Genomic DNA, 13,550 nt, shown 5'->3' with positions numbered 1-13,550 from the left:
TATCCCCTCTTCTGCAGAGTACATATATATTTTCTAGACTAGATAGCTAAGTAAGATATAAGTTAGAAGATAGAGACTGAGTAACATGTAGTTCTTGTAAATATATTAGAATAAAGTCATTTTAGTCTTCACTGATTTTTTATGTTATTTAATTCGCGGGATCGTTGGAACAGACCTTATCTTTCTAAAATAGTTGTTCAAAAACATTGATGTATTCTGGGTAATGTATTGTAAGCAACATTATTTTAATATTGAACATTGATATTTCAAAACATCGATGTTTTTTTTATCAATGTTGCATTATTTTTTTCAAAAACCACTTCCTACTGGGCGGACTATACGTCGTCGTTGGAACAGACCTTGAGTTACTGAAATGGTTGTTCAAAAACGTCGATGTATTTTTGGCAAAGATTTGTATGCAATGGTATTTTAATATTGAGCAAAGATATTTTAAAACTTCGTTGTTTTTCTAGTCGTAATTTATATCTATCATGTCGTTAGCGTGAAGGTTGGAGGTACTTTATTATTCGACCACATTGTTGATAGGAATCTATTTATACTGTAAATTTTTGGTTTTCATTTAGTTACTTTTGGGAAAAAAAAATGAAAAATTGGGACAAAACGACGATGTTTAGAAAACATCGGCTTAAAAACATCGATGTTTTGGGTAAAACATCGATGATTTCAAAACATCGACATCGATGTCGCATCCCTAGTTGACAGAGTTCGGGGGAGGGGGCAGCGGGCGAGGTGGCCAAATAACTCCCAGGGCCTAAAATAAGCTGCCTAAAGTGCTTAGTGCTCTAAAGGCACCTTTGTTAACATATTTACAAACATAACATAGTTTATTGGTTACAGATATCTATGTGTCTCTGACTGTAACTGTGTGATTTACAGCGTTAGAAAATATTTATGTACACTTGAGAAGAGGGGGTAGGCAGAGCTTGGGGATAGAGAAGGGGCTTGGACCAATCAGATAATTTAGGAAATTAGGCGGAGCTTATGAAATGCTGTCTATCCACCTCCTAACCTGTATGATCACGCATAGTTGAGGCCTCCTGGTTTAGAGCCACTCACGTGTTCAATTGGAGTAAGAAAACTAACAACTAACACATCCAATTCGACACCTCTTTACCAGACCAACTTCTCTATATTTAAATTCCATTCCATTCCATCAGTTACTTCACCCTTCCCTCCTCCAAATCCCGCTTACTCCATTATTTTTTTATCATACAGTTCCAACAGAATTTAGAAATTCTAATTGGGTGCATACAAAAAAAAATGAGGTGTAGATAGTTCACCGTAGATTAATGCTTGGAGAAGTTTGTCGGGGGGTGCGGTCAGCAAAGAACAACATAAATAAACAAAACCATATTTATTTATTTTATGCCGACGTTTCGACCTGAGTTTCAGGTCTTCATCAGGGCTATAGAACAAAAGAGATAACAACAACATTTAGAGTAACATACAATTGAAAAGGAATAGTATACAAACAAATTTAGAATTATATAAAATATTGAATTAAATCATAAATGATAAAAAATTGATAACTGATAATTGAATAGTACAAAATTTTAATTGATTGATATTTGTGAAATTGTATGGTAGTGAATTGAAAACAGTGACAGATGAAATATAATATCATGTAGGTAAGAAGATATGTATAATATAAGATATGCAAGTAGTGTTTAAAAATTGAAAAATTAAATAAATAAATGGAATCTACAAATTGAACATTATGACAAACAATGAAAATTAGTGAGTGGCTTATATTTGAATTACATTGTGAGTATTAACTTATATACCTATACTAAAAATATAAATATATACAACAGGAAAAGGTAGTATATAGAGAAAGGAAAAGAATAATGTAACAAATATGAGAACGGGAAGGGAGACTTACGTTGTGGCGTAGAAGGCAGGTTGGTAACTGACTGATGTAAGAGTTTATTTGAGACTTCCGCTAGAGTGAGCTACTAAACTAAGTTCGAAACGTAACTGTCAAGAAAGACCGTTATGACACAACGGTTGATATGAAATACCAATGATAAAAAGTTATAGTTCAAGTTATAGTTTAAAAGAAAAACATAAAACCAGTGACATGTAAAAAATACTAAAGAAAGAAAAAAAAATGACCGTTTTATCAAATTCAAGATTTGAAAGACTGACGCTATCCAAACAATCTCTATAATAATTTCAACATCCCTTCCACTTGACATCACCAGCTGTATACTGCTCCCCCTGGTAATTTCCTTTACCTACAATACCTACAAATTTCTTGTTTCTAGACCATTATCGAATCTATAGATGACCTTTCCTCAGACCACAGTTGAGTAATCCTTTTTATAAATTCGAGCTTCGTTTCTAGGCCCTCTCCTCCCTCATTGATTAAATGGCGAGTTTATTGGGACAAATTTCGTAATGATTTATAAAACAAACTGGACTTAAAAACTCCACTTAAAACTAAACATTATATTGACGAAGTAATAAAAAACTTTAAATAATCTATTGACATCTAATATACATATCTACATTGACAAATAAATTCAAAACAACAACTTCAAAAATGTTATACACCCTCTTCTTACTGAATCAGAAACATGGACAAAATCGGACGATGAAAAAACTCAGGTATTCGGTCAGCACCTTTCTAAAACATTTGAGCCTCACCCTGACATCCTTAACCCCGCAATCCACTTCAAATGACCCTTCCTCCTAAAGCATTTTATCCTTCACAGATATCCAACATCATTCAGAAATTAACTTCCCGCAAAGCTCCTGGTTATGACCTAAATACATCCCATATTTTAAGATATCTTCCTCGAAAATCTGTTCTATTCCTCACCTACATCTATAATGGTGTACTCAAATCCACTTATTTTCTGACCCATGGAAATTATCCATAATCAAAATCCGTGAGAAACTCATCTTAAAACGCCTGTACCCTATCATTGATTCCAACCACATAATCCCAGATCACCAGTTTAGATTCCGAACATCCCACTCCACTATCAATGTCATCGTATGGCTGATGTCTCGTCTTCATTGGAGCGCGGAATGTAATGCTTGGGAGTCTTTCTTGATGTAGAACAGGCTTTTGATCGAGTTTGGCACCCAGGACTGCTATACAAAATCCGTAAATTCCTACTCCTTCATACTTCCTTAAGTATTATCCGTTCTTATCTCTTCGACAGAGTATTTCAAATAAATCATAATTCAAATTAATCCCTATTTCGTCCGTCAGCTGGTGTACCTCAAAGTAGTATCGTTGGTCCTATCCTTCATACAGTTTCCACAGCGACATCCCAACCCATGCTAACACTATCCTCACCACGTATGCCGATGACACATGTCTATTGTCAGTGAACAATGATCCTTACATTGTATCCCAAACTCTCCAATCCCAAATCACCACCCTTGAAGAATGGTGCCAAAACTGGAGGTTTGAAAATTAATTCCTATAAATCCTACCAAATCACATTTACCCTTCTTCGTAATCCCATGGCCTCTTGACCTTCAGTATCCTTTAATAATACCCCACTTATTCTTATCGAACAGATCCGTTACTTAGGACTACTTCTGGCCAAACGACTGACATGGAATCCTCATACATGACTAAAAAGACAGGAAACTGCGCGTCGATTCTGACAATCGACAATTACAACATTTACTAGACAAACGGTCTAAATTGCCAATCCATTACAAAAGACGGATCTACATGACTATTATAAGGCCTAACTGGACATACGGAGTTGAGCTTTGGGGCTCCACTAAACCATAAAATTGCTCCCGAATCCAACCTGTTAAAGCCCAAAAGTATATTTTTCTTTCTTTAGTTTAATTTTATTACTTCCAAGTGGGTTTTTATATTTTTGTTAATTATAAATTAATTTCCTTTTTTTTGTAACAATTAAGTTTTATTTTGTAATTAAAATTAAATTAGAATTCATTACGCAAATAAGGAAGTTTGTTATGATGCGTTTATAATACAAATACATCGCTGCGGCTCGTCACGTATACAACAACATTGCGGGCTGCAATGGGATTACGGCCTGTATACAGGGACTGATAAGGGAGTCTACAGTCTACAGTCCGCTGCCTGGAGCCAAGGAGCTACCTACATATTGAGAGACACCCACCGGCTCACAACGTAGAGTTTTCTGGAGTGCAATTCAGGACCCTCACCCACCAATCGACGTTTGAAGACGGCGGATGTTCCGGACTGGAGCGGTATGCGCATACCACTACTGTGAGTGATTTTTTTCCTTCATTAAGCCATGCAGCATTTTTATCGTTATTGAGTCATTTTAATTAATTTTAGTATAAAGAGAAGCAATTTGTTTATATGTATATATCAAAATATTTTATTTTATTTCATTACACGTCTTTATTTTTTTATAACAACAGCAACAGTTTTTTTTTATTTTTGTTTTATATTTTAATTTTATTAAATTTGTATACCAGTTTGGAAGGTTTTTTTTTTTATTCTCTATTTTTTTTCTTTATTATTTTTGTGTTTACAATCTTTGCAGGTCCTCCGTTTTATTTTTTTTTACTATCTCACCGAACCAGCGAACAATTTTCTTATGGGGAAGAGGTAAGTTGGTTTCATTTAAGAAAAGCCCCTCGCCCCAACACAACCCTACAGTCCAAAATCTATAGTGCTCCTTACTTTGTCACAAATCATGACATCCATCAGGACCTCAACCTCAGTGTTCCATATGTTGCCGATTTGGCCAGAACCAGATACCATTCCTTCCATATATAACCTTCACAACCGCCCAAAACCAATTGTTTCTAACCTGGCTTCTCCTTCATTACATAAAAATCCTCCAAGGCGTCTGAAAAGAAGTTCAAGATCTCCTCCTCTAGAAATGTTATTGGATTTATTTCAATGGGTAGATTCTTCACATGTTTGCATGTCACCTCCAGCAAATTTACTTGTATATATTTTTATACAGTTGTAAATGATAATAAATAAATTATATTAAAAAAAGATTTCAAATGGTTGCATTTTAAATATTTTAATCCTATTTAATTCTTAACAACACTTAATAATCTCTTTAGAGCATTCTCTAAGCTTGTTAATCCCATTCAACTTCTTCAAAATAAGCCTCAGTTTAGTTGCGTACTTAAAAGAAGAAACAAAATTAATTCGAATGATTTATTGAAAAATATTTATGATAAATTTTATTTATTTATTTTTTGAATTTTAAGATTTCAGAAATCCTACGTAAAATCCTTGATGCTCCTTATTACGTCACAAATAAACTCATTCACAAAGACCTTAACATCCCATTCGTTGCAGATTTGGCCCAAAACATATATGCGTCTTTTCATTCCAAACCCCTTAACCATCCTAACCCATTAATTCTTAATCTTTCATCCTTAACAATCCCTGATAATCCTCCGAGGCGTCTGAAAAGAAGGCGGCCAAAGGACCTTCTAATTTAAATTAATGTTTGAAGTACCACCAATGGGTGGTTCCTTCCCAAGATTATCAAGTGTATATGAAACATACTACATATTTACTTATTGTATTTATTATTTGTACAGTTGTAAATCACATTAAATAAATAAAAAAAAGATTTCAGACATTTTTTAACTTTCGTTGTAATTTTAGAATAGATGACGAGGTGCATGGAGTTGAGGTGCAATTATTTTTGAGTAATCCTTTTGATTTTTGAATTGTTATATCTTGAAGTCCTTTTCCTATATGATGTGTGTTATTTTCTTTTGTACCGTAATTCCCTGAATGGGAGAAAATTCGGCAAGATCAATAAATTAATCTATTTGAGAGTACAATGGCCTGTTTGTATACTTGGAAATTATTGATTAAAATACATAAAAAGATCACCGAATCGGCAATATTTTATTTTATGAAATTCTAACATTCTGAATGCCCAGTTTTGGGTGATTTCATTGTATATTCCTGTATGTTTTTTGTTTTATTTAATCCAACAATTACCTTTTTTTATTATTTATTCACACAGCTGAATGGTAATCAAGGTTAGATTCACTAAGGTCACATAGTAATTTATTATTAATATAACCTCGTTTCTATATTCCTGAACAATATTTAGTTAATTGTAACAATATTTTTTTTCAACTATTCCTTCTTTGATTTTGAGAGATTTTGTTGAAACATTTTTTTATATTCTGCAAAGACTCCAATTTGGTATTATTGGATGAGGACCAGAAAATATAAAACTAAACATAATTCCTGAAAATAACTATGTCTTGAAATAAATACAGATTATACTAAATATAAGATTAATGATTTATTATACTGATTGTTTGAGAGTGGTCAATTTTGTTATCAACACAAATAACAATTGATCCACTTCTACTCTCGACTATTTATTTCAAAACATCTCCAACGTTTCGGCCCTTAGGCCATTCTCAAGGAGACAGCCTTAATCATTGATGTCATAAATCCTTTAAAAAGTTTCTTACAGGCCAATTGCCTGTAATTCATATAAAAATCTGATTTCATTCAAGCTTTGTCGTTAATGTTGTAAATATAGACAATATTTTGTGTGGTATTGTTTTAAATTGAAATTATAAAAATTTATATTATAGCAATTATAGACGTTTTAAAGGATATACGACATCAATGATTAAGGTTGTCTCCTTGAGAATGACCTGAGGTTCGAAACGTAGGCGATGTGTTGAAATAAATAATTGAGAGTAAAATGGATCAATTGTACCTTTACTTTCGGTATATTTGTTGGACTGGGGTTTTGTTGGATTTTTTTTTGTATAAAGTGAGTGTACTCCAGTAAAAACAGTAGGTTACCATGATACGACCTGTAATATTGTGTATTAGATATAATCTCTTTGGATAACCAATTGATTATTCATTCATTTCTCATGTAGTTAGTTCCTAACCTGTTTTGAATAAAAGACAAGTATTGGAAGTTCATATTATTATTATTATATGGGCAACAGACCATGGAGGCCAAAGTCCTCGCGCTATATACTTCCCAATATTAGGATGTAATAATATTCCCAGTATTAGGAAATACATCGCGCGTTCATAAACGCGAGTTACATAACATAAAAAATCAGTGAAGACTAAATTGACTTTATTCTAACATATTTATAAGAACTACATGTTACTGTTACTAGTCTCTATCTAATAATTTCTTAGCTATCTAGTCTAGGAAATATATATGAACACTTAATAAGAGGGGGTAGGAGAAATAGTGGGTTTGGACCAATCAGATAATTAAGGAAATATCTGGAAGGGGGAGAAGGCGTGAATTGAACAGGGTGGCCCGCCTTCCAAGAAATTGGAATGACCCAAGGACTCGTGAGAACTGACTTACATGTGTTAACCATAAAATAGTTAGACTGATGCAAGTCCATTGTGAGATGACAGCTTGTACCTGGCTAAGTGTCAACCTTCCTCTATGGTCAGTGTCTGTCGAAATGTGCCAGATATCTATAGTTTATACTATATAGTTTATAATGATAGTCTATTTATAATAATAGCTGTTAAATAATATAGCGTTCGTTAACTCGTGCAATGAATGAACGATCAATTGGTTATCCAAAGAGCTTATATCTAATACACAATATTACAGTCCGTATCAGGGTAACCTACTGGTTTCACTGCAGTACAATCATTTTCTTACTAAAAAAAAAAAGTTCATACACTAGTATTAAATTAATAATTAAAGTAAATAACACATCAATTTCTAGATTTTTAGGCCATGTTGAGACACTATGTTTGTTTCCTGCTTTTACCACGTTTGTTTTCTACTCATAACAATGTTATTTTGTTAATAATTGACGGCTCATTAACTGTTTTGATGTTTCTTTCTATGTAAGTGGCTTATCTACTAGTTAAAAAATAATAAAAATGGACAAAAGGGGAACTAAAAAATGCATTCAAATCGTTGAAAGAAGAAGTGCCATCGTAGAAAGCAGCTGATTTGTTCGGAGTCCCTAGGCGGATTGTACTCTGAGGAGGCACAATTTAGCTTCAACAGTATCCAAGACGTAATTGTGTAAGTGGTCAGTTCTACCTGAATCTGAAGAAATGGAATTAGTGCGGAAGATTCACAGGTTTGCTTGTGTGTGTATGCTATTGACCTCCAAGTGTCTGAGGAGGTCATTTCCCACATTTGTATGCATGAAGTGCTTAAAACATCCATTTGCCCTTCATGTGTCAAGCTTATGTCCACTAATTGTGTCGTGCAATGACAGCCGACTTGAAAGGATTTATGTTTTTCTAGAATGTGAAGGTTAACCTTCTAAATGTTTTCATATTATATACCTTCAGCTATATTTTTTTTATGATTTGAGTCGTCTCAACTTTTCTATATATAAGATCCACTACACACTTTTTATGTCGCGATCGACTTACATAGGCGTACTCTAAGAGGGGAGAAAAGATGTGAAATGTATAATATGTTTACACACTGGGTATTCAGTATTCCGGTTAGTATTAAACAACGTTTATTATTCATCATTGTGAAAAATTAATCAAGTTCCCATTCTTCAAAATTCGTGATAAAGGTTATTGAACTTCTTAATGAGTTTTTGTTTTTTGTGTATGCGGGTTGAGTTGAAAATTGTGGTAATTAATGTGGAAAGACCTCCAAAATGGGTCTAACCTATGTTGGTTCGTAAAATATGTGCGAGAGAGGAGATGTTATTTTGGAGAAAATGAATTTGTTGAATGGCTTCGCGGATCTTTAAATTAAGTAGAGACTTTTTGAATTTGGTAGAATATGACGAAAGTTAAGAATGAAATGGACCAGACATAGAAATATGTTTAAGAGAATTGTTAATAGATTTAGGAAACAGGGAATTTGACCTGCATTTAAGTAGCAAAATACGTTGTTCTGAACTGTGTGCCAAACGTCTGTGAAGTGAGCAAAGAGAATTTATTTGTGATTTGAAATTGGGAAAAGATGATTTAAGGGAGGAGAAAGTTAAATTAGATAAGACTGGTGTGGGAACATTAAGAACTGATACCGATATGCTAGAAGATGTAGAAATCTAGGCAGAAGAATCATTGCTGAGAGAAGAGGTCGGAGTTTGATGAGATGTGACAGGCTGAGTTGAATAAGCTTGAAGAGCAGTAGAGGGCTGAGTTGAAGGATTTCGATGAGAAGGGGTCTGTAGAGTAGCAGAATTGTGCTGTGAAGTGGTGAATGTGATTGTTGTTGATGAGATCTGGATGCGTTGTATCTTCTGGTGTAGTGAGGTGTATGTAGATGATTGTTATCACGTCGTTGGCCCCGTGTTACTGGATTCATAATGATGTGTAGATAGTTGACCGACCGTAGATTAATGCTTGGAGAAATTTGTCGGGGGGTGCGGTCAGCAAAGAACAACATAAATAAACAAAACCATATTTATTTATTTTATGCCGACGTTTCGACCTGAGTTTCAGGTCTTCATCAGGGCTATAGAACAAAAGTTGTTATTTATAACAATTGCCATTATCGTTAAGTATCAACCATAAAAAAATTATTTATTATTATTATACAATATAGTTGATAGCAGAACTTCATTCTTACAGCCCTGTAAAGTGGGTCTAAAGGTTGGTTTACAATATTTCTCATTTACTATTTTGATACCTTTCTTTATTGACCGCCCTCCGGACTATCTTCCTACAATCTAATGCTCAACTATCTTCTATCAACATGAATAGTAATTAGCTGATGAATTTACAAGAAGTATGAAGTTACCTTGATTCAAAATATGTAACATTCTTTAATTGTATCCTAAGGTGTAGAATACAATAAAAGAAAGAACAACTTGAAGGATAAAATAAAATAAAATTATATAAATGTACGATAAAACTAAAGATCTAAGTATATCTAAATAAATATAAATTTATATATGTGTGTGCATATACATATAACTAATTGCAATCATAATATATAGAATCGAAGCCATTAAGTGAAGTTAAATCATCTGCAAAGGCTTGTCAGCTCACTTTTATGTTTTTCTTATTCCCTACTACGTTATTTCTTTTCCAGAACTCTCTTATGATTTTATCGAGTAATATGTTACATAATATTGGTGACAGGCCGTCTCCCTGTCTTAATCCTGTTTTTACCTGGAATGATTTTCTGATTAATCCCTGGAACTTTACTTTGGATTTTGTCTTCAATTGTGTTAAAATTTTATCAGGTTTATTGTTTTTTGGTCTTCTCCACATTCCCTTTGTATTCTAAGTAAAGTTCCCCTGTCTACAGCATCGGCGTTCCTGAAGTCAACGAAGGAGATGTAGAGGTTTTTGGGTCTCACCAAATGATATTTTATCAGTAATTTCGTAATTTAACTTACATAACAATAATATTAATATACATATTTTATTTGTTTTAATTATTCAGTTATATAATGTAAGATATTCTGTAAATATGAATATTCAATTTTTTGTAATAACAAAGCTGTTTTATAACAAAATCTGCAGCGTCATGTTTTGAAACATTCACACTACTTCACTGTTGAGAAGAACCACCTCAAGGTCTCGTTACTACTCCCAGCGCTTGTTGTTTTATGTATCGCACTGTACCACTGTGACTGCGATATACAAGTATACCTTGCTGTCATCTTCAGCTTACGAGGGGACTACTATCTACAATTGATACTTTGCCGCCATCATCTGGAAGACCTAAATCTTCAGCTTACGAGGGGACTGAGATCTACTTTGCTGTCATCCTACAGCTATCATCTGCACAGCCTTCCTCCTCACCTAAAGGTCAGAATAGATATTACTATCTGTTTATTGATTTACAATCAACCATAAATATTTTATTTGGTGTTATACAAGACCTCTCCTTTGTCTTGTACTGTAATTATTGATTAATTTCTTATATTTTCTTTATTGTTATGTTTGCTATAAAAAATTATTGTTTCATTTTATCATTATTTTTGCTTCTTACCTCCTTTACTAAATAGATCAGTAACAGATGTATTAGGCCAAAGCAAATCCAACAGAGATCAAAATACAAAAAAAGGCAATCCTGTAGGAAAAAAGGCGACTTTTTTACACAAAACACACTTCTGCCAAAACAATGCGATTAACCATTTAAATACTTTTGTATTGCTATGTGTCTGTCTTAAAATTTAGTCGGGATGCCAAGATAATCACTGAATTGTCCAAAAATAAGTTAATTAGTTAATTTATATTTAATCCTGGAAATCTGTTATTATAATTAGTTTCTTTCCCAAAGGCCTGTTGTATGTTTTCCTGTTTACCAATTAAATACCTTTATATTTATAAAATATTGTTACCATTAATTATACAATACAAAAAGGGGTAGTAAACTATATCAAAGAACAAAGAGTTTATTTACATTGATATCATTAAAGGAAATTATGAAATGATTAATATGATTAAAATAAATGGCTTGCCTTAAAATATTGTTTAAATAATGAATTTTTACCTAATGTATCTAAATAGCTTCTGATTTGGACAATTCATGTCGTGAGGTGTAGTAACGTGGGTGTTGTCGTAGCTGTGAAGTTCCATTTCTGAAGAGCCCATCTCAGGATCTCTTCTCTAGCCCATCTCAGGATCTCTTCTCTAGCCCATCTTCCTACTTCTGTACCTCTACTGCTTCTGTGTTCGTTTTACTCTCATCTTGTTCCAAAAAAAGAGCGTCGCCTTTTTGGTATACCATTTCTCATTGGTTATAAGTTACAACGCTCACAAGGTGAGCGTCTCTCCAAAGCCCTGAGAGGGGATGGAAACCCACAGCCGAACACACGGTCTTTTGGCATGTGGTACCCATTAACTACTTGGAAGGAAATGTGGTTCTCAAAGGTGTGAAAAGCTCTGGTACACAAACACAGAGGTCCCCTTTGTTTGTTGAGAAGTATCCCATCTTGGAGGTCAGGTATCGGTACAGATGTGGCTAAACAATTTAACAACATTTATCATATTGTTGTTGTCGGAATGTTAAAACCTAGATATGTTCGTGTATCAATTTATTTTAATTTTTCTGATTTCTAACATATTAGGGTCCATTTTTATGTACGCAAACTCAAAATGGATAGAAATTTTTATATTTTGCATATCCCAAAACATATATATGGACCCTAAGATTTTTAGATTCTTATACCTTGATGGGTACAGTAAAAAAATTAATTGAAAATTTGTAAGTTTCCTAAAAGCTATTGATATCTTGTTTCGGCCAAATAAGCAACTTATTTAATATTCAGGTCATTATGAATGATTTTGGAGACAAGAGGAATTCCATGGTTCAGTGGAGTTGAAAAGCTCATTATAGTCCTAGAAATGAGTGTTTGAAATGTATTGGAAGTTTTTAGTTATTTGGAAGTAATTAGTAAGTTAATTGGGATTATGTTTTTTCAGTTTTGAATAAGGATCTGTGGTGTTTTATTAAAGGATGCCACAAGGCAGGGAGTCATCTATTTGGGTAGAAGGTTAAAGGTAATTTGATGTAATTTATTGTAATCCTCTAATTTTGACACTATTCCTCGAGAGCTTTGTTGTGGGATACGAGAGTTATGGATGCTACTGATGGTTATTACTCACTTATATATATTTTAAAAATTTTATTTAGGTATTATTTTTAAGTATATTTTTCGACAATATTTTTTAACCTTTTGCATTTACATCTCTTTTGTTACAGAAATGGACAAAGAAGTGCTTGAGGTTATACTTAAGAAATGTGCAAGAGAATCTAGTATAAACCGCATAATCGACATGAAAGTAGAATCAGCATTGCCAAAAGGTGAGAATTACACTTCGAGCATCTTCAGAGCCAAGCTGAAGGTAGTCCAGGGCAGCGGAAGGGTCACGACCAAGAGTTACATTTTGAAGAAGGAAAACGTCGAGAATGGGACTGACGAAACCTTTGACGATTTGAAACTCACCGATACAGAAATTTCAGTGAGTTATTTGGCTTCCTCATTATTAGATACCGGATTTTTATGAAGACAAAACGAAAAAAAACATGCAACAATAAACCTTAAATGTCCAAAATCATGCAGTAAAAAATAAAAATGTGTATAAACCATCAAAAATTCGTGCAATAACTATCAAATTTATCTTTTGAATCATAATTAAACCTGCTAAATATTCTTTACATTAATTCAAATATAATAAAGCTAAAATACTCTTATTAAAAACCTAAACCTAGCGTTACCAATTACATTATGCTTTCGACTTTCCCATCTTTCTTCTGATTAAAATTTCTAACAAATCTATAGCCTAAACTATTAGCTTATTTTATCATCCTTTGAAGCTGTTTTACTTGTTTTTTTTAATGTGTTTATTAAAAAAAAGGATCAATTCTAACAGTTAAAAAACACTTAGACAATAGAAAAAACATCTGTGGGCAATATAATTAAAAACATATAAATATCGAAACTAAAAAAATAAAATTTAAAAAATACGTTATATATTTCTAAACAATGCTTTTAACAAGTTAATAATTTAAAATAACAATACAGTATTTATATTTAAAGAAACAATGCAATAGTTGCAAACTGTGGTATGGCTCTAATCCCTCACATATTCTCTCTACTCTCTCTTAGGTTACCAGAATTATAAT

At 33.1% G+C, this 13,550-nt stretch overlaps 1 protein-coding gene across 1 annotated transcript in view; it reads left to right on the top strand.

Moving 5' to 3' along the window:
- Nucleotides 1-10,554: 10,554 nt before the first annotated feature.
- LOC106686167 (uncharacterized) overlaps nucleotides 10,555-13,550 on the top strand; it is a 16,467-nt gene continuing 13,471 nt past the window's right edge. The window contains exons 1-2 of the mRNA XM_014429333.3: nucleotides 10,555-10,726; nucleotides 12,627-12,886. Coding sequence (XP_014284819.1) covers nucleotides 12,629-12,886 — 258 coding nt within the window. The 5' untranslated portion in view covers nucleotides 10,555-10,726; nucleotides 12,627-12,628. The remainder of the gene's footprint in view (nucleotides 10,727-12,626; nucleotides 12,887-13,550) is intronic.

This window comes from Halyomorpha halys, unplaced genomic scaffold (assembly GCF_000696795.3).
Source record: "Halyomorpha halys isolate HHAL.00 unplaced genomic scaffold, Hhal_1.1 Scaffold786.1, whole genome shotgun sequence".
NCBI classification, from domain to species: Eukaryota; Metazoa; Arthropoda; class Insecta; order Hemiptera; family Pentatomidae; genus Halyomorpha; species Halyomorpha halys.
Note: the sequence above shows the minus strand (reverse complement) of the source record. Positions and strands in the feature narration are given on the sequence as shown.